The following is a 22,069-nucleotide window of genomic DNA, read 5'->3' on the forward strand; positions in this document are numbered from 1 at the left end:
AGTTTTATGGGTGGTGGCAAAAAGGCTACACTTCTCTGACCCACTCACTAGAGAAGCTGCGGCCTGTCTTTTAGCCATGGAGACGGCGGTTTCATTGCATCATCCTTTTGTTTTGGTGGAGAGTGATTCAGAGACTGTTATCAAGAACCTAAAAGGGGATGACTCTTTTTGGGTGATTGAGAATTATGTGCGTCAGTGCAAGCTCCTCTCTACTTTTATGACTAATTGTAATTTTTCTTCTGTTGCTAGAAACTGTAACTACGTGGCCCATAATGTGGCTAAATAGGCGTTTGCCAACAATGTTACGGGCATGGTAGAGATATCTACTATACCTGTTAATATCTTTTGTAATGACCATAAGATCTAACTTCAATTTTATTTATAAATGTATTTTTCCAAAAAAAAAAATTCAATATTATAACGATAAGCTAAAATATATATAGAGAATTGCTAAAAAAGTATTATTGGTATCTAGTATCCTCCTCAGTGTTATACTGTGTGTAATTAAATATTAAATTCCATATAATTTAAGAAAAATACCACTGCCACCCAATAACAAGCTCATATATATACACACAAAATTTATAGTATTCCATTATAGATGCTATTATATTTTTTTACACTATGTTTTTTTTCCCTTTCTATTTACTATTCACTGGTTGGTGGTGGTTCCCAGCTCTTCTCTTTTACCCCTTACCTTTATTTATTATGATTAATTTTTCCCATTAAATAATTTTTTCCCAGCAATGAATAGAGATGGTGGACAAATTTAATGCAAAGATTTAGGCATGCAACGGTAACATTTCAGTTTGCAAGTTCCTTAAGGGGTATATTTGGTAATATACAAAAGTTAACGGAACTTTCTGTTCTTGTAAATAAAATAAAGGAAAAAGAAATAGTTTTTATCTGTCTTTTTCTTTCTCTTTACTTTCAACTTTTTTTCTTTCTCTGATCACAGAAATTAAACTTAAAAAGAAAAAAAAAAAAGCACAGCTTATTTAGTGGGCGGCAAGTCCTAATTTTTAAGCTTGTGTTCACACTAGACTGACTAGACTAGTGTTTGTGTGTTTCTCTCTCTCTCTCTCATACACTTTTTTCTTTCACTTTTTTTGTTGTTGATACTTTTAGATTTGGTCACTGTACTAAGAAAAGAAAAGCTCTGAATCTGTATCTATCTTAGCTCTATTCTGTTCTTTGATTCATTTACTTGATACCCTTTTGGGTATATTTAGTGAAAAAAGATAAGCAATGGCAGCTCCTAAACCAGAAGAGGTTATTCATCCACCAATGGATCAGCTTCAAGGTTTGGAGTATTGTATTGACTCAAATCCATCATGGGGTATGTTTGTTTTTTATGAAAGTTATGGAGTTTTGATGGCTTTTTGTTTGTTGCTAATAAAAATGTGATCTTTATTTTGTTTTGTGAAAATTAGGGGAGGCTGTTTTTCTGGGTTTTCAACACTATATTTTGGCTTTGGGAACTGCAGTTATGATCCCTTCTTTTCTTGTTCCTTACATGGGTGGTAATGATGTGAGTTAATATTATTCCCTTTTAAGTTTTAAAGTTAAGTTTTAGAGTAATTTGTGGTGTAAAATATGTAAGTTTAACTCTCTTGGTTGCATATCAATACTTTAAACTTAAGTACTTATCTGCAACCGAGAGTTAAAGTTGGGTATTTATGCTGCAAATTACTCTTTTTAAGTTTGATGTATCGAAATTAAAACTTGGTTAATGATTTGAGCAGGGTGATAAAGTGAGAGTAGTGCAAACTCTACTGTTTGTAGAAGGAATTAATACACTTCTTCAAACTCTATTTGGAACTAGATTGCCTACTGTTATTGGAGGATCATATGCATTCATGGTACCTATTATATCTATCATTCATGATTCATCATTGGCTAGTATTGAGGACCCTCATATTGTAAGTATTCTTTCCCTTTTCCTTGATCAATACTAAAGTATTCTTTTTGTTGTAGTAATTCTTTGCTATGCTATCTATGTGTTCTAAGGAAGCTAAATTTTCTAGTACATTTTGTAGTAAGTAAAATTTTTGGTATACTTGAATAAGGCATTTCCTTTTCCTTGATCACTAAACTATGCTTTTGTAGTAATTAATTCTTAGCTATGCTATCTATGTTGTAAGGAAGCGTACTTACTTTTCTAGTGTATTATTTTATTCTAGAGATTTCTCAACACAATGAGAGCAGTACAAGGTGCTTTGATAGTAGCTTCAAGCATCCAAATTATCCTTGGATATAGTCAGATTTGGGCTATCTGTTCCAGGTAAGATTTTATCTATCTTGAAATTACATGGGTGGTAAGTTTTGATTTTTGTTTGGTTGATGAATGTGGGCATATTATAATCTGTCTACAGATTCTTTAGTCCGCTTGGAATGGCCCCTGTGATTGCATTGACGGGTTTTGGTTTGTTCGATAGAGGGTTCCCAGTGGTTAGTAGCGAATACTTAACAAAATACTCCTTCACATTACTTCTCAATTAGTGCTTAAATTTATGTCTTAAGGCTTCTTATATTGGTTTCTCTTAATTCCTTTCAGGTTGGAAGGTGTGTGGAAATCGGTATCCCCATGCTTCTCCTATTTGTAGCTTTCTCTCAGGTGCGCTTATTTCACTTGTCACGCGTATATTGTTTAGTTTGTGTTACAGAGTAGCACATTGAAGATGTGTCGGTTATTTCACTTGTTGTCGCGCGTATATTGTTCAGTTTGTGTTACAGAGTCCCACATTGACAATATGTTGGACATGAGCATACTTTTCTTATTCCCAATTGATTTTGAGATTGAATCCCATTTCTAACCGTTTGCTTTTGCTGTCAATACATTACAGTATTTGAAGAACTTTCACGTGAGAGATCTACCATTACTCGAAAGATTCGCCTTTCTTATATCGATCATAGTGATATGGGCGTATGCACACCTCTTGACAGCTAGTGGTGCATACAAACATCATCCCGAACTAACCCAACTCAACTGCAGAACTGACCGAGCCAATCTAATTTCTTCAGCGCCATGGTTAGTAGTAGAGACATGACATTCGAAAATAGCCTCTTTTCGGTGAATACCTATGTTTGACATATTCATTTTCAGGATAAAGATACCATACCCTCTTCAATGGGGAGCTCCTACATTTGATGCTGGTCATGCTTTCGGAATGATGGCTGCTGTTCTAGTCTCATTAGTTGAGGTAGTTAATAACTAAAAGTTCACAAATGTAGTAAAGAAGAATACTTTTTGGAGGCAATAATGACTAATAATCTTTGTTTTGACAGTCAACCGGAGCATACAAAGCTGCATCGCGTCTAGCAAGTGCCACACCGCCACCAGCTCATGTCCTTAGCCGCGGTATTGGCTGGCAAGGAATAGGAATCCTTCTTAACGGTCTCTTTGGGACGTTGACTGGCTCATCGGTCTCCATGTGAGCATGACTAATTCTTTCCTTTATTTTTAAGTCTTGTATAATGCAATTGAGACTAATTCTTTCGGTAAAACAACAGAGAAAATGTAGGCCTTCTTGGAAGTACTCGTGTTGGAAGTCGCAGGGTTATTCAAATCTCAGCTGGGTTTATGATATTTTTCTCAATGCTCGGTTAGTCCTCGTGCAAAAAAAGGCGTTGAATTTACAATTCTGATGACGCCTTTTCTAACTTCATGTATTACATTGTCCATCTATGGCAGGAAAATTTGGAGCATTGTTTGCATCAATACCCTTCACCATGTTTGCTGCTGCTTACTGTGTTTTGTTCGGTCTTGTTGGTACGTAGAAAAGGCTTTTCCCCGCTTCTTTCCTGTCTCAGCTTGATGAATTTGAACTAACTCGCTGTTTTGTTTTTGTCACTCTCATCCAGCTTCGGTGGGGCTATCGTTTTTACAATTCACAAACATGAACTCGATGAGGAACCTTTTCATCACAGGCGTTTCTCTCTTCTTAGGGCTGTCTATTCCCGAGTACTTCAGGGAATACACTGCAAAGGCTCTTCACGGCCCTTCTCACACACGAGCTGGATGGGTGAGAACAAACATCTCTTTCTTTCGAGTACTTTCCTTTTTCTCATCTATGGTTCGAAATTAAGTTGTTGTATTGTGTTATGTGTTGTGTTTGTCAAATGCAGTGGAATGATTTCCTCAACACCATCTTCTTCTCATCACCAACTGTGGCTTTGATCGTTTCGGTTTTCTTAGACAACACACTTGATTACAAGGACGGAGCTAGAGATAGGGGAATGCCATGGTGGGATAAGTTCAGAACGTTTAAAGGAGACAGCCGAAATGAAGAGTTTTACACTCTCCCATTCAACCTCAACAGATTCTTCCCACCATCTTAAAGTGGCTCAGCTCAAATTCCATAGAGAAAAAGATGTTTAGAGAGATTGGAAAAGCATCATTTCCCTCTTTTATTTGTATATCTATTAACTCGGATTATCCGGGTTTAATCCAATAAATTTAATTAACTTCTTGTGAAACTTGTCCACTAAGTCATCAGCAACAAAAAATGTATCTCCAAGCTGTGTGAACAAGTTTCCGAAACTCGTTCTTGATGCCATGAAGCAATCCAATCTCGCTTCGAATGCTGCTGCAGAAACCAGCAACATGAAATGATGATGATACTAATTGATCTTAGTTAATTAAGAGTTAAAGGATGATGATGATGACTAAGGTAGAATACTAGCTAGCTAGATGTTCTTAATTAAGAAACTCATTTCCTCAATGTTCTATTATTTTTGTATACATAATATTTATTTCTTGATGAGACAAATTTGATTGATGTCATTTTGATTTTGCCAAATTGTACTGCTTCTTCTAAATGGCATATTAATTGGTATTGATGTTGAAACCAAAACCATTGAATGTAAAAAACAATTGACAAAATGGACTTCAAATTACAATTCTGTCATCCAAATCCAAAATCCTAACCAAAAAAAACAGCCAAAATTTCAGCTTTGGCAGCCAAAAAAGCGCCACTAAAAGGTCGAATTCTGCAGCCACTAAACGCCAAGCAAAGATCTGATTGAGTAGATGATGATGGACCGAATCATGAAAGGTGAGAGGCTTTCATAAAGACGCATGAGAAAGGAAGGGTCGAGAGAGGCTTATTGCAGGATCTACCCAACTCAGCTAAGCTAATAAATAATTCAACTTCAACTTCATGAATTTTGTTGCTGCTTATGGAGATCAAAGTAGTTACTAAATAATCCATCAAAGTAGCTTTCTTTTCTTGTAAGTGTTAATCAATCTGGTTTTACACTTTTAACTTGCCTAAATATACATATAGACATAGCTATAAGGGAAACAAAAAGATTTGGAGATTCAAACAGATGGAAAAAGACTATTATTACAAGTTGTCTTTGGGAAAAGGAAATAAGAAACACAAGGAAATGTACATGACAACGTCTCAAATATGAACTACGACGACACCCTATTTACAAATCTACCCTTGACATATTCGAACCACCCGCCTTATAAAGATCAAAATTGACAGATAGCGATAAAGATTAAAAGTTTCGCCAGAAAAAAGATATGACAACTCATGGTTTTTGCATTTCTTCTGAAGATGGCGATGAATTTGAGGACCGTTCTTGTGAGTTTCCTGTATGTTCATTCAACGAGCTTTCCTCTCCACCTTCCGATGACTTCGGATGTGACTTGAATGCTCTCTCGAAATCTTTAGCGTTGCTTGGATCGATTGTTAATTTGTTCAGTTTTTGTTCCTAACATGGAAAAAGAAACAGATTTCAGCCATTTCATGACCAATTTTCATACTAATCATCAAACTACAGATGATGAGATTACTATACTTACACCCTGCAATGCTTCAAGCTTTCTCTGCAGCGCTTCGTGCTCAGCTTGAATACGAAATGGAACACCACGCTTTTGTCTCACATTGTTTTGTGCTCGATCTTCATCAATGTCGCTTGCAGTGGTTGCAAAAGGATGATTAGAGGGAATCCACCGAACCGTATCAGGGTCAACATCAGGAGGTATTGAATCGCCTTCTTTGAGAAATATAGTTGGTCTCTTCCACTGGTATGCTCGAGATCTCCTCCTCTGATGAACCGATTGTTGCTCTTCTGTAAGGGTAACTGGGGCTAAGCGGTACACTTTTCCACACATTTCTACAGTTGAATTGCTCTTGCCAACTTTAACCATTGGATTATTGAAAGGGTCATCATACTTGAGAGGCCTTGTTCTGTTTTGACAAAAACAAAAACAAGCATTGACAATAACAAGAGCAAAAACAGAACTTAGTATCAGAAATGATGGTAAGTAAGCATTGAATCTCCAGCAGAAGATTTGTGGGAAAAATAGGATTCGGGACAGCTAAGTGTGTCTTTAAGACTAAGGACGTGTTTGGAAGTCACTATGTAATTACTTAGTCGTGTAATTATTAAGATAGTAACTACACGGGCTAGTAATTACAACTATATTTTAATGTGTGTTTGAATATGAGATAGTAATTATTCATAAAAATAACATTTTTAGTAACTATTATTTAAAATAGAAAGTTAGTAATTGCACAAATTCTCATAGGAAGCCATAAAAATTAGAGAGTGTAATTGAAACCTCTCAATTATCTCCAATTACACTGTAACAGGGTAATTACATAGTCAGACAAACATGCAAAACTGTGTAATTATCACTAATTACACCCAAATCTAATTCCTCCTCGGCTTTCCAAACACGCCCTAAGAATTTTCAGAAATTCTGTTTTCTAGATTTACGTAGAGTGGAAAACATTGATGGGTAGCTTTTCAATAAATTCGAGGGGGGTTCAGTCTAAGACAAGTGACCCTAAACTTGTATCATTGAGCATATGATATTATAACTTCTTATTCTACTTGGGGTTTTAATTTTTCACATTAGGACTAAATATATTAAGGTATCAAAGGATTGAAATTTCATACATGCCTCTTCTATCAGACCTCAGCTGACCACGTCTGACAAGATCAGCTACAGAGCCAGCATGATGATGATTTTCTCTTCTTGACTTCATAACCATAAAGATTTTCACAGCCAAAACCAAAAATGTAGTAGCAACACAAAACCCAATGATAGCAAAATTGGATTCTCCCACTACTTGTTGTTGTTGTCTCATCTACACATAAACCCCAACCAAAAGCACAAAACTTTTCTTTCACAAAATTAAAAATAAGAAAGAGAAACAAAAACAAGAAAAAAAAAAAGGCTTCTTTTTACCAAAATTGGGAATTTGGCAATGGTGTTGGTGAAAATCTTGTTCTTCTTCACCACCTCATCTCGGGGAGCACTGGCAGAGGTTGCTGAGCCATCAATGGCTCTCAATACAAACTTGGGTGAGAAAGATGGAGATGAGTTGCAGGTGATTCGAGCATTACTTGACCTAAATTCAGGTCTGAACACCACTAGATAAAAGTTTGAACCAGAAATCGAGGGCTACATTGAAAAGCCAAAACGAGATCAATGAGAGATTTTGGGGACGACCCTTTGTGTTAATAATAATATTGAGCTTACCTGAAACCATTGAAGAGTTGAAAGTGAAGCCATTAGAGCCCTGTGAGAGGAAGAAATTGGGTTTGATTCAATTTGGGAGTGATAAGAGAAGAGAGAGAGTGTGTCCGAGTCTTAGTTAGATTTAAGGCTCTGTTTGGTAAGAAAGGATGGAAATGGAAAGAGATTGATTATGTAGGAGGGAGGATAAGTAAGAAGAGAGAGAGAGGATGGATTTGATATTTTGTTTGGTATAAATAGGAAGGAAAGAAAGAAGTGGAATTTCTTAGGATTATTGGTGGGGAATCTCTCTTATGTTTTGATTTTATATACTTAATTCTTTTAGGACTCGTTTGGTACACCGTATAAGGATCGTATTGTATTAAATAATAAATAACACTATGTTTAGATTAAGCAATGTATTGTATTAATTATTATGACTAAATTTTTTATACAATGTATGTTGTATTATTTTATACATAATAAATGGTCTGTATTAGCTTGTTTTATAATATTTACAAAGGATTTGGGGTCAACACCAATCTCCAACCCGGACTCGGACTTCGGACCCTGGACTCGGACCCCGACCCCGGACCCCGAACCCAGACACGGACCCGGACCCGGACCCCAGACCACGGACCCAGACCCAGACTCGGACACGGACCCAGTCTCGGGACCCGGACACGGACCCGGTCTCGGGACCCGGACACAGACCCGGTCTCGGGACCCGGACACGGACCCGAACACGGACCCGGACCCCGACCCCGACCTCGGATACGGACCCAGACCCGGACTTGGACCCCAGACCCGGAACCTAGGACGTGGACTCAGACCCGTAGTTGGTGTTGGGATCGAGTGTATTAAAAATATATTATAACTTTACACAATCAATTAATACAAGTCAATACCAAACATTGTATTGTATTAAATAATACTAATGCAATACAATACAACACAATCCACGCACAATACAATACAATACATTACCATACGGCGTATCAAACGAGCCCTTATGTTTTTATTTTTATACACTTAACTCTCTTATTTCTCTTTTTTTAGTAGTAAAACCTTCTTATGTTTATTTATTTATTTATTTTTTTTTGTAAATTTAAGACGCTAGTTAAATATAACTGTTAAATATTAACTTAATTACCACTGTATTGACTTTGAAGTTTTACTGTCACGTATATATAAAGGTGTACGCAGTGGTTATCCCGTTAATATTTAACAGTAATATTTAGTCGACGCCTCAAATTTTTTTTTAAAAAATAAACTTAAAGGAATTTTGCTACAAAAAAAAATAAAAGAATTAAGTGTATAAAAAATATAAGAGAGTTTTACCTTAAATACTTTATTTTTATTATTTAAAATAAATAATAATATTAAAAAATTAGTCATTAATTATTTTAAAAAATGAATTCCACCTATACATGTGGGAAAGATCATTTATGAAAAATAAATTGGTGTATTAAACCAATCTAAATGTGTCAACTCAACTAACTACTTTTTTTAAATACTATTAACCTTGTAGACATTTTTTTTCCTTAAAATAACAAATAAGGGAATAGTAGACTTAGGACGTACCTAGTCTAGGGACTAAAAAAATAAATTTTCCTTTTAAAATTATATATATATATTTTATTAATTTTCAAAAATACCATATTTTTTTTAAATAAGAGCCCAAAAATATTTTTTTTAATCAAGGTAGATTGGTTTGTTAACAAGGAATTAATTAGTTCATGTCTTTTTCCAAAGTTTCTATGATAAATTTCTTTTCATTAATTAATATATTTTTATGTCTAATTAATTTAAAAAATACAAGTTAAGCTTCATTCCTTTTGTCATGCAAGATAATCATATATACCTATATAATTACAAATCAAAATCTAATTAATAAGATTAAGATAAGCATTATCCAAATTTTATGTCCAATGATATTATCTTTTCCAAGACTCATATCAATAACCAAACAAAAATAAGTATAAAAGATATACTAGAATAAGGCATTTTGTTGGCCCAATAATTGTGTCCCTATCTAAAATTGAACATCGTAGACTCTATTGCTTCTTATAAAGATCAAAGTAGCTTTCTTGTCTTGTTTGTTGATAATTTTACCTTACACTTTTAACTTAAACTAATTTAAACTACTCTTACTAAAAGATGATGCAGAAGCAGAATCAATCCATGATGATGAATTGGATGATTGAGTAGCCATGCTATGAGATGTTTTGGAGTTTTGTTGTGAAATTTGATCAAGCTTGTTTCGCAAACCGGTGAACATGAATGGATCATCAATACTCAACGCCATGTCTAGTTTAGGAATGGTAGTTCGACCTTCAAGTATGCTCACAACCGTTGACATGGTGGGGCGAAGAGAAGGTGATGGATTCGTGCACAACAGAGCTACTTCAATCATTCTTTTCGCCTCTTCTTTATTGAATTGTGATCCCAAATTTGGATCCACAAGCTCCATTATATCTCCCTTTTGTTGTAAGAAAAGGGCCTACATATCAATCATATGAAGAAGATGAGCCATTACCAATAGGGTAAATACTGTTTTGGATCCTGTGTTTTGCAAAAGTTACAGATTGGACCCTGTATTTTGTTAAATGAGAAAATGGACCCTGTATTTTCTAAAATAGTAAAAATAGGACCCTAAGCTTAATTTTTGATAACTTTTTTTTAATACAACCAACTTGAAGACAATGCTTAACACGAACAGATACAAAAAATGTAAACAGTTTTGTCATATAACACTTTTAGATCGGATTATAATTAAACTTTATTTTGACAAAAAATCAATTCAGGGTCCTATTTATACTATTTTAAAAAATACAGGGTCCATTTTGTCATTTAACAAAACACAGGGCCCAATTGGTAACTTTTGTAAAACAGAGAGTCCAAAATAGTATTTACCCTTACCAATATAGGAATAAAAAGAATAAGAAATCAACTCAAAACTAACTATGAAGTTGTTTGTTACCCAATCTAGAAGGCACACAAAGTTCTCGTTTGGGCGATATTTCATGTTGTTTTTTCCAGCAACAATTTCCATTGCCACAACTCCAAAACTGTATACATCTGCTTTATCAGTTAAGTAACCCCATAATGCATACTCTGGTGCCATATATCCTCTACAACAAAAAAAGTTGATCAATAAGATTTCCATGATAATCAATTAATCATATGTTATAGCATGAAGAAAGATATTATTGCTCACATAGTTCCAGCAACTCTGGTGCTGATGTGGGTGTTTTCCTCTTCATTCAGTTTAGCCAGACCGAAATCTGATATTTTCGGGGTAAGGTTTATCTAAAAGTATATTTGTGGCTTTGATGTCTCTGTGTACAATTTTTATTGCTGAGTCTTCATGGAGAAAAGCTAAACCTCTTGCAATGCCTATACATATTCTTTGCCTTGTATTCCAGTCTAGTTTCACTTCACCTTCTTCAGACTCTTTTTAAGTATTGAAAATTTGGTAGATAGTTAATGAATATATATAAACTTTAGTCATAGTAAGGCAAGGCTCAACAAAAATGTATAACAATAACAAACATACCAAATAAAGAGTGTGCAAGGCTATTATTTTCCATGTATTCATAAACCAACAAGAGTTGTTTTCCTTCAATACAACATCCATGCAATTTGACAAGATTTGGGTGTTGTAAAGCAGAAATCATGCCTACTTCATTTATAAATTCTCGATTCCCTTGGTTCGATTTGGATGAAAGTTGCTTAACTGCAATAATAGTGCCATCTAATAACACACCCTGCAATAAAAGTGTTACATGCATTCAGTTGTGTCTTCATTCTGTTGTGACATGTTATGTTTTTAGTCATGGAAAGTAATGAGTTTTAAATACCTTGTAGACTGATCCGAATCCGCCTTCTCCAATTTTATTTGCAGCATTGAAGTTGTCAGTGGCAGCTTTGATTTGTTTAAAGGTAAAGAAACCAGTTTTCAAGTCTAATCCTTTTAGAACTACATGAGAAAATATCAATTTCTTATTAATTTATTTTGGTAAAATTATGTGGAGCAAAACACAGGCAAAATATATCATGCAAATTTATTTTTTAATGACAAATTTGATGGCATGAGTATATTTTTTTAGAAATGCTGAAAGACACCAGTGATATCTAGCACTATTGGATGTGTCATATATGAGTATTAGTAGAATTAAGTATCATGTCCCACGTGATTTAATTTAATTATTATTATGAAATATCGGTAGTCATTTATAAGGCACCATTTCATAGTGGTGCAGTGTTAGTGCCTGATAACAATGCTCATTCTTTTACCTTCATCCCTTGATTCCTTTCTTCCAGTATAGCATTTCCAACAAAGAAGGCCCAAAGCTATGAAAAGAAGACAAAGAGCTGAAACTACTCCGATAATGATATTTTTTGCTTTGTTTTTGTGTGGAGGCTTGAAATCTACAAAAAGAAAAACACTATGAAAAAGCTAGTTTTTTCATGATGACATTGACATACATATTCAAAATTTAGTTATTACCAGAATCTATTGAGATTGCTGAAATTAGAGAACCATATATTCCTCGCTTTGGAATATTCCTTGTCCCTTTTCCCGTCCATTGGAGGCGAATCTCGAGTGTATTATGACTCACAACAACTGGCTTAACTACTCTAATAACTGCCTTATCAACTCCATTAGCTTCCTCTTCTATGTTGAAATCTTTCAACTCCAATTTTCCCTATAATGTAATTTAGAGCCAAACATAAGTTCCACATAAACATCAAATGTGGCGATATGACCACATAAGCAAATCAAGAGTGTATACCTGAACATAAACATCAAATATTCGTCTTCCAAAACTGCACGCATCTCGCCTCTTTCGCTAACTTATTTCGGTCGTTGCTTAGCAAATGGAAGCTACACTGTTAAGCTGCATTTTTCAGAGATAATATTTAGAGACAACAAATCCTATTTCAGTTTAGGAAGGCGAATATTTGATGTTTATGTTCAGGTAGTCATGCTTTTTTCCTTTTGACTTTGGTAAAGTAAGATTGATGCAACTTATTGTGAGTTTGATTGAGTTAATAAGTTGTCATTATAGGGAAAATTGGAGTTTAAAGATTTCAACATTGAAAAGAATGCTAGTGGAGTTGATAAGGAAACTGTCAAGGTAGTTAAGCCAGTTGTTGTGAGTGATAAGACACTAGAGATTCGCCTCCAATGGACGGGGAAAGGTACGAGGAATGTTCCAAAGATAGGATCATATGGTTCTCTAATATCAGCTATCTCAGTGGAGCCATGTAAGTACATGATATTCCATAGAAACATAGAAACTAACATTGTTCATAATGAAAAGTAGAATTTATTTTTGTATTTTGTTTTACTTTTAGATAACAAACCTCCAAATCAGGAAAAAGAGATAGAGAGTAGAAAATCCAACACAAAGTTGATTATCGTTGGAGCGGTTTCATCTTTTTGCCTTCTTCTCATAGCTTTAGCCATTCTTTGGTGGAAATATTATTTTGGAAGCAATGATTCAAGGAAGGAAGGTACAATTTGGTTCATTATACATTGCTACACATAATTTTACTTACCAAAACCAATGAATTCAAATTTGTCTAATTTTATTGCTTTGTACAGTTCTTAGAGGACTTGATCTGCAAACTGGTTTCTTTACCTTTAAACAAATCAAAGCTGCCACTAACAACTTTGATGCTGCAAACAAAATCGGAGAAGGTGGATTTGGATCAGTCTACAAGGTATCTAACACTTGTTAGTTTTCATGATTATAAACACTACAAAAAATTTTACTTTAGTTACAACAAGCTGTGACTAATTATAAATCATCATTCTTATGTTGTGACTAAAAAGTCCGTAGCTAAAGGTTTGATATGTCATAACAAAATGAAATGTCATGTTTTTATTGCAGGGTGTGTTATTAGATGGCACTATTATCGCAGTTAAGCAACTTTCATCCAAATCGAACCAAGGGAATCGCGAATTCATAAATGAGATAGGCATGATTTCAGCTTTACACCACCCAAACCTTGTCAAATTGCATGGATGTTGTATTGAAGGAAAGCAATTGTTGTTGGTTTACGAATACATGGAGAACAATAGCCTTGCACATTCTTTATTTGGTAACTCTATTTTCTATGTTTGTCCCTTTACTAAGGCTGCAAAATTTTTTACTTTGATTATTCATTGATTAGGTTCTGAAGAAGGTCGAGTGAAATTAGACTGGAATACAAGGCAAAGAATATGCATAGGCATTGCAAGAGGTCTTGCTTTCCTGCATGAGGAATCAGCTATTAAAATTGTACATAGAGATATCAAAGCCACAAACATACTTCTAGATAAAGACCTTAATCCGAAAATATCAGACTTCGGTTTGGCCAAACTAAATGAAGAGGAAAACACCCACATTAGCACTAGAGTTGCTGGAACTATGTGAGTTTGTTAAGCTCTTTTTAAGCTGCAACATTGTAATTAGTTAATTATCATGGCAATGATACTAATGAATTCTTCTTCTTCTTGTTGTTGCAGAGGATATATGGCACCAGAGTATGCAATGTGGGGTTACTTAACTGATAAAGCTGATGTATACAGTTTCGGTGTCATGGCATTGGAAATTGTGGCTGGTAAAAACAACACGAGATTTCGCCCGAATGAAAACTTTGTGTGCCTTCTAGATTGGGTATGCAAAACTTCATATACAATTTATTTATTTTTTTGTTGTGTTGCATATTGGTAATGATGTAAAAATCTTATTTATGGTTGTTCATCAAGGCTACTTTCTTACAACAAAATGGAGATATATCAGAGCTAGTGGATCCAAATTTTGGGTCAAAATTCAAGAAAGAAGAGGCAAATAGAGTGATTAAGGTAGCTCTATTGTGCATAAATCCATCTCCTTCGGTTCGCCCCACCATGTCTAAAGTTGTGAGCATGCTTGAAGGCAAGACTACCATCCCTGAACTGATCATGAATTCAAGTAATCATGATGATCCATTCAAGTTCACCGGTTTGCGAGACAAGCTTGATCAAACTTCACAACAATCCTCCAATGAAGCTCAATATATTCTTGCTGAGTCATCCAACTCATCATCATGGATTGATTATGCCTCTGCATGATCTCTTTTATCATTTGTAAGATTGAAGCTGTGTTTTGTGCTTTTGTATTAGCTTTGTTAATTAACCTTTTGTGTGGCTTTACTAAGTAAGATTAGATTTTAGAGTCCTTTTGTGTGGTGATCAGAATGTTTGTTTTCTGGACCTTAAACAACCACATAATATTAGTTTATACTTATATCAATTGTGTTGTTTTTATTTTTCATTTCATTTACAACAATAATCATAGTTAACAGATTATAACCAAGAATACTAACAAACATAACTAATTTTAAATGCAAATGATATAAACATAGCTACATATCTAATGTTAACTCTCACTAAGCAAATAGAAAGATTATTTGGAGGAAGATTCACTCCATGTTGTTGGTTCACTTGAGCTTTGTTGTGAAATCTGATCAAGCTTGTCACGCAACCCGGTGAACTTGAATGGATCGCCATGACTACTTGAATCCATGACCAATTCGGGGATGGTTGTCCGACCTTCAAGCATGCTCACTACTGTTGACATGGCGGGGCGAAGTGAAGGTGATGGATTTGTGCACAATAAAGCTACCTTAATCATTCTTTTCGCCTCTTCTTTCTTGAATTTTGACCCCAAATTCGGATCCACTAGCTCCATTACATCTCCCTTTTGTTGTAAGAAAATGGCCTTCAACAAACATAGAAAAAGATTACATCAGTACCAAACTGAAATAGAAAAAAGAAAGAAAAAAGTTGTGAAAGTTGTGTGTTACCCAATCTAGAAGGCACACAAAGTTTTCATTCGGGCGAAATCTCATGTTGTTTTTACCAGCCACAATTTCTAGTGCCATGACACCAAAACTGTATACATCAGCTTTATCAGTTAAGTAACCCCACAATGCATATTCTGGTGCCATATATCCTCTGCAACAACAACAATTAATTAGTATCATTGCCATGATAATCAACTAATCACAATGTTGCAACTTAAAAAGAGCTTAACAAACTCACATAGTTCCAGCAACTCTAGTGCTAATGTGGGTGTTTTCCTCTTCATTTAGTTTGGCCAAACCGAAGTCTGATATTTTCGGATTAAGGTCTTTATCTAGAAGTATATTTGTGGCTTTGATATCTCTATGTACAATTTTAATAGCTGATTCCTCATGCAAGAAAGCAAGACCTCTTGCAATGCCTATGCATATTCTTTGCCTTGTGTTCCAATCTAGTTTCGCTTCACTTTTTTCGGTACCAAATAAGATATTTGCAAGGCTATTGTTTTCCATGTACTCATAAACCAGCAACAATTGCTTTCCTTCAATGCAACATCCATGGAGTTTGACAAGATTCGGGTGTTGTAAAGCTGAAATCATGCCTATTTCGTTTATAAATTCTCGATTCCCTTGCTTCGATTTGGATGAAAGTTGCTTAACTGCAATAATAGTTCCATCTAATAGCACACCCTGCAATAAAAACCAGTTGTGTATTTCATTCTGTTATGACATATCAAGTTTCTTATAGTTATGAAAAGTAATGAGTTGTTTAGATACCTTGTAGACTGATCCAAATCCGCCTTCTCCAATTTTGTTCGCGGGATCAAAGTTATCAGTGGCAGCTTTGATTTGTTTAAAGGTAAAGAAACCAGTTTGCAGGTCTAATCCTCTCAAAACTGTACAATAAATTAATAACAATGTCATAATTTAAAAGAAATTTTAAGCCTAAGAAAGCATATGAAAGTATGATCTTTAGTTACCTTCATCCTTTGATTCTTTCTTTCTAAAATAGCCTTTCCACCAAAGAATTCCTAAAACTATGAGAACTAGACAAAAAGCTGAAACAACTCCAATAATGATGAACTTTGTTGGTTTTTCCTTTCTTGGAGGATCGAAATCTGCAAAAGAAAACATCGATTTTTTACTAAGAAAATTGGTTTTACTTTTCATTAAAAACATGTTAGTTTCTTCCTCATAGAAAATACTTACCAGACTTTATTGAAATAGCTGATATTAGGGAACCATACATTCCTCTCTTGGGAACATTCCTCGTCCCTTTCCCCGCCCATTGAAGGCGAATCTCCAGTGTCTTATGACTCACAACTGTCTTAACTACTTCGATATATTCTTTATCAACTCCATTAGCTTCCTTCTCAATGTTGAAATCTTTCAACACAGGTTTTCCCTATAATAACTTAACCAAATCAAATATAGGCTCATCACAAGTTGCATTAATTCTATTAACCAAAGTCGACGAAAATTATGATTACCTGAACATAAACATCAAACATTCGCCTTCCAACACCATAATAAGATCTATTGTCTCTTAATACTATCTCTGCAAAATGAAGTTTCACAGTGTAATTTCCATTTGCTAAGCACCGAGCATAGTAAGTTAGCGAAAGAGGCGAGAGGCGTGCAGTTGTGTAGAGCTCGGAATTGTTCATTCTGAGTAGAGACACATTTTCAGCTATGTAATCCTTTGTGGTGCTCCAAACATCCCAAAAATCACCAGTGCTGCTAAATCCCCACGAGGGCGAGTTATGGACGAGTTTTGCAGCGCCTCCAGAGTCCTGATCCCCTTCATATGTGATGCCTCCAATGGTAGTTTGTTTTCCACCACAATTAATATACAATGAATAATGATCTACACATCATCAAAACAACATTGTACATTGTAATAATGATCTATCAGGTTTGGTTTCTGATAAAGCAGATTACGATTCTGATCAAACAATTTGAAAGACTTGCTTACCTTTTGAACATGGAGTCAAACACTTGCTAAGTATTCTATATCAAAAAAAATATTGAAATCAAGCATTAGCATAGTAAAACTATCATGAAAAGTAATGTTCATGTTGTTGCAACAATAGTTTTTCGAAGCTTACGAGTTGTTTTTCTGTCCAGATGAGCTTCGAAAGAGATTGCTGATGAAAAACACAAGTGTATTTAGTTTGACATGATCATGCAATGAATAGTAGAAAAAGAAAGACAATAGAGGAACTCTTACAAAGTTTCTCTACAAGTAGATGGCTCAGATGATTCCGAAAAATTGTTGTAAGAAAGATCTATTTGGCTGCAACATAATAAGAAACTTCATCCTTAGCTAAAGAGGTAACAAATCAACCAATCTCTAAACTCTATAAGCATGTTTTCACATTGCTAATTATGCTTGTGATGCATACATTTCAGGGTTTGGTAACTTACTAACGGCTATCTCTGAGTTTGATCCAATCCGGAATAGGTCCATTGAGTGAGTTACTTGTTAAATACCTATTCAATGTGAAACACAATAACTTAAGAACATATAACAAAGCAAGTGAAAAGTTTATGAAAAGTCTTTAGAACTTACAATGTGTCCAATGCCATAATATTTTCAAAATTTGGAATTGGCCCTTCTAATTTATTGAAGCTAAGATCTCTACAAAAAGAAAAACAAGGTTAATTGGTGTAACATATTGAATTTTCTAATGCTAATTATTACATAGAATAAAGTGGAAAAAGTACAAGACAGTTAGATTCGTCAAAGTTCGAATATAATTTGGAATATTTCCTCTTAGATTACAACTCCTCAACATCCTGAAATTTCAAACAAAAGTCTTATATGTTAAAATGTTCAAATATTGAGTTGTTTTTCAACCATAAAAGCTTATAGAAAAACATGTATTTAGCTCACAATCTTTCAAGATTTGTCATTTTTCTTAAGTCTGGAAAATTTGAGCTCATCTCCCCATTTAAGTCACTAATCCTTCTGCAAAGAGTAACATAATGATAATTTTTCAAGTTAATAAACATATTCAAAATTTCAAGTAACTAGTTACTAAAATGAAGACAACTTACAATTCTGTTAAGGAATTCAAATTAGATAGACTAGAAGGAATTGAGCTATTGAAACCACTTGCTTCCATCTCTCTGTTGAGATTATGTAAAAATCAGTATAAATTGGGGTCATGATGAATTTCGAAAACCAATGAGATAATAATATGTCTTACAATTTTTGAAGTTGTTTCCAATTGTTAAACTCAGGCATTTTTCCTGAAAAGTTGTTACTACTGATTCTACTGCAATGAGATTAAAAGTGTGACATAATGTTAGTAATTATTGTTCAAAAGAAAAACATGAACAGCTTAACAAAACAGAACACAAGTATGTGTGTAATCGAGTTTGAAAGCACTATCACCAATCTTTATTCACGAAACTCGAGAAACTCTCACCTCGAGCCAACACTTTCAAACAGATGTGTTGCTCGATACAATTTTTCAATCCCCAGCTCTCTAATCTCTCAAAAAATTTCTCTCAGAGTCGATCCTGAACTTTAGTGGGCTATAGAAAAAGAAAATTTTGGGCCATTATTTAGAAAAAAAAATATAGTATTTTCAAAATCAGTGAAAAAAATATATGTATTTTTAAAAGGAGATTAGTGAGAGCCTAGCTTGCTTATGCCTAGGACCGGGCCTGCTCTTGTGAGATTAGTGAGAGCCAAGTTAGTTATAACTGTCAGCAAGTTAGGTTGAAGAACCTAACTGAATTAACGGTTTTTGGATTTTAAGGAACAATATCTTAACACTTACAGTTCTTTTAAGTTGGTGAGATTAGTGAGAGCCAAAGGGAATTGTCCAGTGAGATTGTTTGCATTAAGATTCCTGAAACCACACAAATATTTTAATTAAGATATAATTAATTAATTAGTTAGTTTGAAAAGAATAAGGATACTCACAAATATTCCAAGTTGACTAATTTCCCAAGCTCAGTTGGAATAGTTCCAGAAAACATGTTGCTCTCCATGGACCTAATGATGTTCTTAATTAGTTAATTAAGAGTTTATTATGATAAACAAAACAAACAACTATCAAAGGAGTTTAATTAAGAAAGAAAGAAAGAACATACAAACGTTTGAGAGTGGTCATGTTTGATAAGAATGAAGGGATTGTTCCTGATAAATTGTTCACACTAATCACCCTGCAATGCATCACCACATTCATTCATTCATCTCATCTTTTAAGTTTCGTTTGGTACACCGCATTGTATTGTATTATATAATATTAAATTAAGGGAAATTTATCTTTTATATTTTTATTTAAAATTATATGTTGTATTGATTTTTATGAGAATTTAAATATATAATATTTTAGTACAAATTAAAATTTAACATTATATTATATAAATATATGATATATAACTCAATTTAATACAATATAATATAATCTAATACAGCTTACCAAATGAGTATTATTAAAAATAGAAACTTACAGACTTTCCAATTTTGTTGAAGCCCATTCTCGCGGTATTGAACCGCTGAGGAAGTTTCGGTCTAATTTACTACAAAGTTGAAGAAAAAAAACACACAATTAGCATATTGAAAACTCAATATATTAGAATAGTCATTCCATCGAAATGATAAAAAAATCATTCTATTTGATTTTTACATACACTTCCTTAAGATGAGGTAGTTTCCATATCGATTTCGGAAGCTCCCCATCAAGATCTTGTCCTGTAAAAGCACTGCATATATAGACAAAAACAAATTTTTCCAAGTCAAAACAAAATCTAATAATTTTCACTAATGACAATGAAAATACATGTACTTAAATATAAAGATGAGTTTTTTATTACATGGTTTGGATATGGCATAAATTATTATTAGGAGAAATGGAACAATTGCAAGTAATGACATTGGTGTACTGATCTGTACGTGGGATGTTATTAGTTGATTTGTTACTACAAGGATCATTGAAATTCCAATCTGTTTTGTTGAGTTGTGTAGCTATTTCTTTAATAGCTTCCACTGCAAAAACATAATTAAAATAAAAATTGTAACTTTCTATAAAAGAAATCAGAAAATAAGAAAGAAATTAAAGAATATGAACCCCTTTATTATTTTAATTACCTTCATCTTGTGGAAGAGTAGAAGTTTGGGCTTTGGATTTGAATGGTGCCAAGAACAAGAACAAGAACATGAATAGTAAGAGTATTAATGTAGTTTGTGAAGCCATAGTCTTAGTCTTAAACTTGGTCATCACCAAATTCATATTATATATATAAATATGATCGTTGAAAATTGTATATTTCTTTTCAAAGTTGAAACTTACATATTTGGTCTAAGATAATTAATGTTACCTGTATTGTATATAGCTTTAAACTATTATAATAATAAGAAAACCATTGAATGGTATTGTGTTGTTTGTTGTGTACTTTGAAACGAAGCAGCCTTCTTGGACTGATTTTGAGAAGATAAAAAGGGAAAAAAATGGAACGTTTTAGAATCAATCTTCATCAGACACGTTGTTTAACTGTTTTTGATATTGTACGTGCTATTTTATACTTTCTATAAATAACGTTTTATAATTAGTTAAGGATATTTTGTTTGTTAAGTTATTTTGGACAGAGCATTAAGAAGAAGAAGAGACTAGAGTAGATATACGTTTAAACTCTGTTTTAGTAACTCACGGAATTGTATTGAGACAAACACATAGTAATGAATGGTGGGGGCCATGCCATTTATAGTGCCTTGTGAGTAAAAGATTGAAGGGTTCGACAACAAACTAAAATCATTCAAAGTTGTGTCAAAATAATATAAGAATACTATTAGAAAAACAGAAATGCTAGCTTAGAGCTTACAACTTTCTTCCCTTTGGTATTATATTGGTATTAGTAATTTAGTATAATTAATATTAAATTTTATATAATTTAAGATAATAATTTTTAAAGAATATCATTAACTAATAAAAAATATTAGGTACTATGATTCCCAATAACAATGATCTTAGAAAAATTAGCCCACCAAATAGTAGTAGAAGTAATTGATAAAGTGAGTATTTTTATTTGGTACACTGATACCTAGAAGCATAAGTAATATCTTACAAATAGTTAGAGATATTTTATAGGATTTTTCTTTTATTTTTACACTTTAAAGTACTTTTTTATATATTTTTACGAAAATTTACATAATAATCAACGGAGCAATTTAAATCGCAACCAAAATTCACATAGCAACTTACGTAAAAATTACCAAAGCAACTTAAACGGTAAATTTAAAAAAAAAAATTAAAAAATAGCATATACAATAATTTTCCTATTCTATAATAATAAATACCATATGTGATCAAGTTGATTAGGTAATATAGGTGTGATTTAACATTCTCATATTAAAGTATGGGACACATCATTATTTGAATTTTATATGACAAAAACAAATCATAGTACCTTTTGTGTTGTTTGTTACCAATAAGTTACACTCTACAACAAAAAAAGCAAGTTTACCAAAAACCATATTATATTCATATATAATTTATCTTATAATTATCATAGATTGACTAATTAGATAGAATTAACGAATTTGATTACAATTTTCAACAGCACATAGAATGTATATCACATGTCATACTATTTATTTATTTATCATTTAAAAAAAAAAATATTGGCATTACAATCATGGATGGTAGTAAGAGGACTAACAATAACATACCTCTTTCATTGTGATATCGTTTTCATACAATAATTGTCGTTTCTTAGTAAAACAGAAAAAAACGG

At 33.5% G+C, this 22,069-nt stretch overlaps 5 protein-coding genes across 6 annotated transcripts; 2 read left to right on the forward strand and 3 right to left on the reverse strand.

The window, feature by feature from the left end:
• Window positions 1-909: 909 nt before the first annotated feature.
• On the forward strand, window positions 910-4,802 carry LOC115697272 (nucleobase-ascorbate transporter 2). The gene is made up of 13 exons (XM_030624208.2): window positions 910-1,339; window positions 1,434-1,531; window positions 1,746-1,922; window positions 2,184-2,284; window positions 2,376-2,451; window positions 2,558-2,617; window positions 2,847-3,031; window positions 3,107-3,203; window positions 3,289-3,434; window positions 3,514-3,605; window positions 3,695-3,772; window positions 3,865-4,025; window positions 4,129-4,802. Exons 1-13 carry the CDS (start codon window positions 1,249-1,251, stop codon window positions 4,339-4,341), a joined length of 1,575 nt encoding a protein of 524 aa, XP_030480068.1. The 5' UTR covers window positions 910-1,248; the 3' UTR covers window positions 4,342-4,802.
• A 512-nt stretch (window positions 4,803-5,314) lies between these two features.
• LOC115697273 (protein MULTIPLE CHLOROPLAST DIVISION SITE 1) lies at window positions 5,315-7,667 on the reverse strand. The gene is made up of 5 exons (XM_030624209.2): window positions 7,505-7,667; window positions 7,211-7,426; window positions 6,919-7,109; window positions 5,816-6,203; window positions 5,315-5,724 (listed from the first exon to the last, which is right to left on the reverse strand). The coding sequence occupies exons 1-5, from the start codon at window positions 7,535-7,537 to the stop codon at window positions 5,542-5,544; spliced, it is 1,011 nt and encodes a 336-aa protein (XP_030480069.2). The 5' UTR covers window positions 7,538-7,667; the 3' UTR covers window positions 5,315-5,541.
• Window positions 7,668-9,367: 1,700 nt separating this feature from the next.
• On the reverse strand, window positions 9,368-12,310 carry LOC115697303 (probable LRR receptor-like serine/threonine-protein kinase At1g53430). Its single transcript, XM_061101644.1, is given in 9 exon segments — window positions 9,368-9,983; window positions 10,464-10,614; window positions 10,701-10,787; window positions 10,789-10,936; window positions 11,040-11,250; window positions 11,344-11,462; window positions 11,780-11,914; window positions 11,994-12,192; window positions 12,280-12,310. Coding segments are annotated over 5 exon segments (876 nt in total). The 5' UTR covers window positions 11,161-11,250; window positions 11,344-11,462; window positions 11,780-11,914; window positions 11,994-12,192; window positions 12,280-12,310; the 3' UTR covers window positions 9,368-9,614.
• LOC115697306 (probable LRR receptor-like serine/threonine-protein kinase At1g53430) lies at window positions 11,764-14,795 on the forward strand. The gene is made up of 9 exons (XM_061118771.1): window positions 11,764-11,805; window positions 12,262-12,465; window positions 12,556-12,754; window positions 12,845-13,003; window positions 13,095-13,213; window positions 13,384-13,594; window positions 13,667-13,904; window positions 14,001-14,151; window positions 14,244-14,795. Exons 1-9 carry the CDS (start codon window positions 11,764-11,766, stop codon window positions 14,586-14,588), a joined length of 1,668 nt encoding a protein of 555 aa, XP_060974754.1. The 3' UTR covers window positions 14,589-14,795.
• LOC115697305 (probable LRR receptor-like serine/threonine-protein kinase At1g53430) lies at window positions 14,717-20,649 on the reverse strand. 2 transcript variants are annotated; one of them, XM_030624253.2, is made up of 23 exons: window positions 20,427-20,649; window positions 20,153-20,324; window positions 19,970-20,041; window positions 19,790-19,858; window positions 19,427-19,498; window positions 19,257-19,328; window positions 19,111-19,182; window positions 18,532-18,600; window positions 18,380-18,451; window positions 18,216-18,290; window positions 18,047-18,118; window positions 17,892-17,960; window positions 17,747-17,812; window positions 17,550-17,615; window positions 17,428-17,466; window positions 17,295-17,329; window positions 16,810-17,186; window positions 16,529-16,724; window positions 16,300-16,437; window positions 16,097-16,215; window positions 15,561-16,009; window positions 15,323-15,473; window positions 14,717-15,237 (listed from the first exon to the last, which is right to left on the reverse strand). In XM_030624253.2, the coding sequence occupies exons 1-23, from the start codon at window positions 20,566-20,568 to the stop codon at window positions 14,923-14,925; spliced, it is 2,979 nt and encodes a 992-aa protein (XP_030480113.2). In that variant the 5' UTR covers window positions 20,569-20,649; the 3' UTR covers window positions 14,717-14,922. The 2 variants fall into 2 exon arrangements, with proteins under 2 accessions (XP_030480113.2, XP_060957626.1); XM_061101643.1 differs by having other exon boundaries at window positions 20,232-20,324; window positions 20,427-20,638.
• Between the last annotated feature and the right edge of the window lie 1,420 nt (window positions 20,650-22,069).

Source organism: Cannabis sativa, chromosome 7 (assembly GCF_029168945.1).
Source record: "Cannabis sativa cultivar Pink pepper isolate KNU-18-1 chromosome 7, ASM2916894v1, whole genome shotgun sequence".
Classification (NCBI taxonomy): domain Eukaryota; kingdom Viridiplantae; phylum Streptophyta; class Magnoliopsida; order Rosales; family Cannabaceae; genus Cannabis; species Cannabis sativa.

Excerpts from the sequence above, each read along its gene's own strand:
- LOC115697272 (XM_030624208.2), top strand. The coding sequence starts at position 1,249 with ATGGCAGCTCCTAAACCAGAAGAGGTTATTCATCCACCAATGGATCAG. Across the intron at positions 2,452-2,557 it reads TCGATAGAGGGTTCCCAGTG|GTTGGAAGGTGTGTGGAAAT; the intron begins GTTAGTAGCGAA and ends AATTCCTTTCAG. Across the intron at positions 3,435-3,513 it reads ACTGGCTCATCGGTCTCCAT|AGAAAATGTAGGCCTTCTTG; the intron begins GTGAGCATGACT and ends GTAAAACAACAG.
- LOC115697273 (XM_030624209.2), bottom strand. The coding sequence starts at position 7,537 with ATGGCTTCACTTTCAACTCTTCAATGGTTTCAG. Across the intron at positions 7,110-7,210 it reads TTGCCAAATTCCCAATTTTG|ATGAGACAACAACAACAAGT; the intron begins GTAAAAAGAAGC and ends GTTTATGTGTAG. Across the intron at positions 6,204-6,918 it reads AGGTCTGATAGAAGAGGCAT|AACAAGGCCTCTCAAGTATG; the intron begins GTATGAAATTTC and ends TTGTCAAAACAG.
- LOC115697305 (XM_030624253.2), bottom strand. The coding sequence starts at position 20,568 with ATGAATTTGGTGATGACCAAGTTTAAGACTAAGACTATGGCTTCACAA. Across the intron at positions 18,291-18,379 it reads TTGAATTCCTTAACAGAATT|AAGGATTAGTGACTTAAATG; the intron begins GTAAGTTGTCTT and ends TACTCTTTGCAG. Across the intron at positions 17,467-17,549 it reads TCTACTTGTAGAGAAACTTT|CAATCTCTTTCGAAGCTCAT; the intron begins GTAAGAGTTCCT and ends GTTTTTCATCAG.
- LOC115697306 (XM_061118771.1), top strand. The coding sequence starts at position 11,764 with ATGCTCATTCTTTTACCTTCATCCCTTGATTCCTTTCTTCCA. Across the intron at positions 12,466-12,555 it reads TATTTGATGTTTATGTTCAG|GGAAAATTGGAGTTTAAAGA; the intron begins GTAGTCATGCTT and ends TTGTCATTATAG. Across the intron at positions 13,595-13,666 it reads CCTTGCACATTCTTTATTTG|GTTCTGAAGAAGGTCGAGTG; the intron begins GTAACTCTATTT and ends TTCATTGATTAG.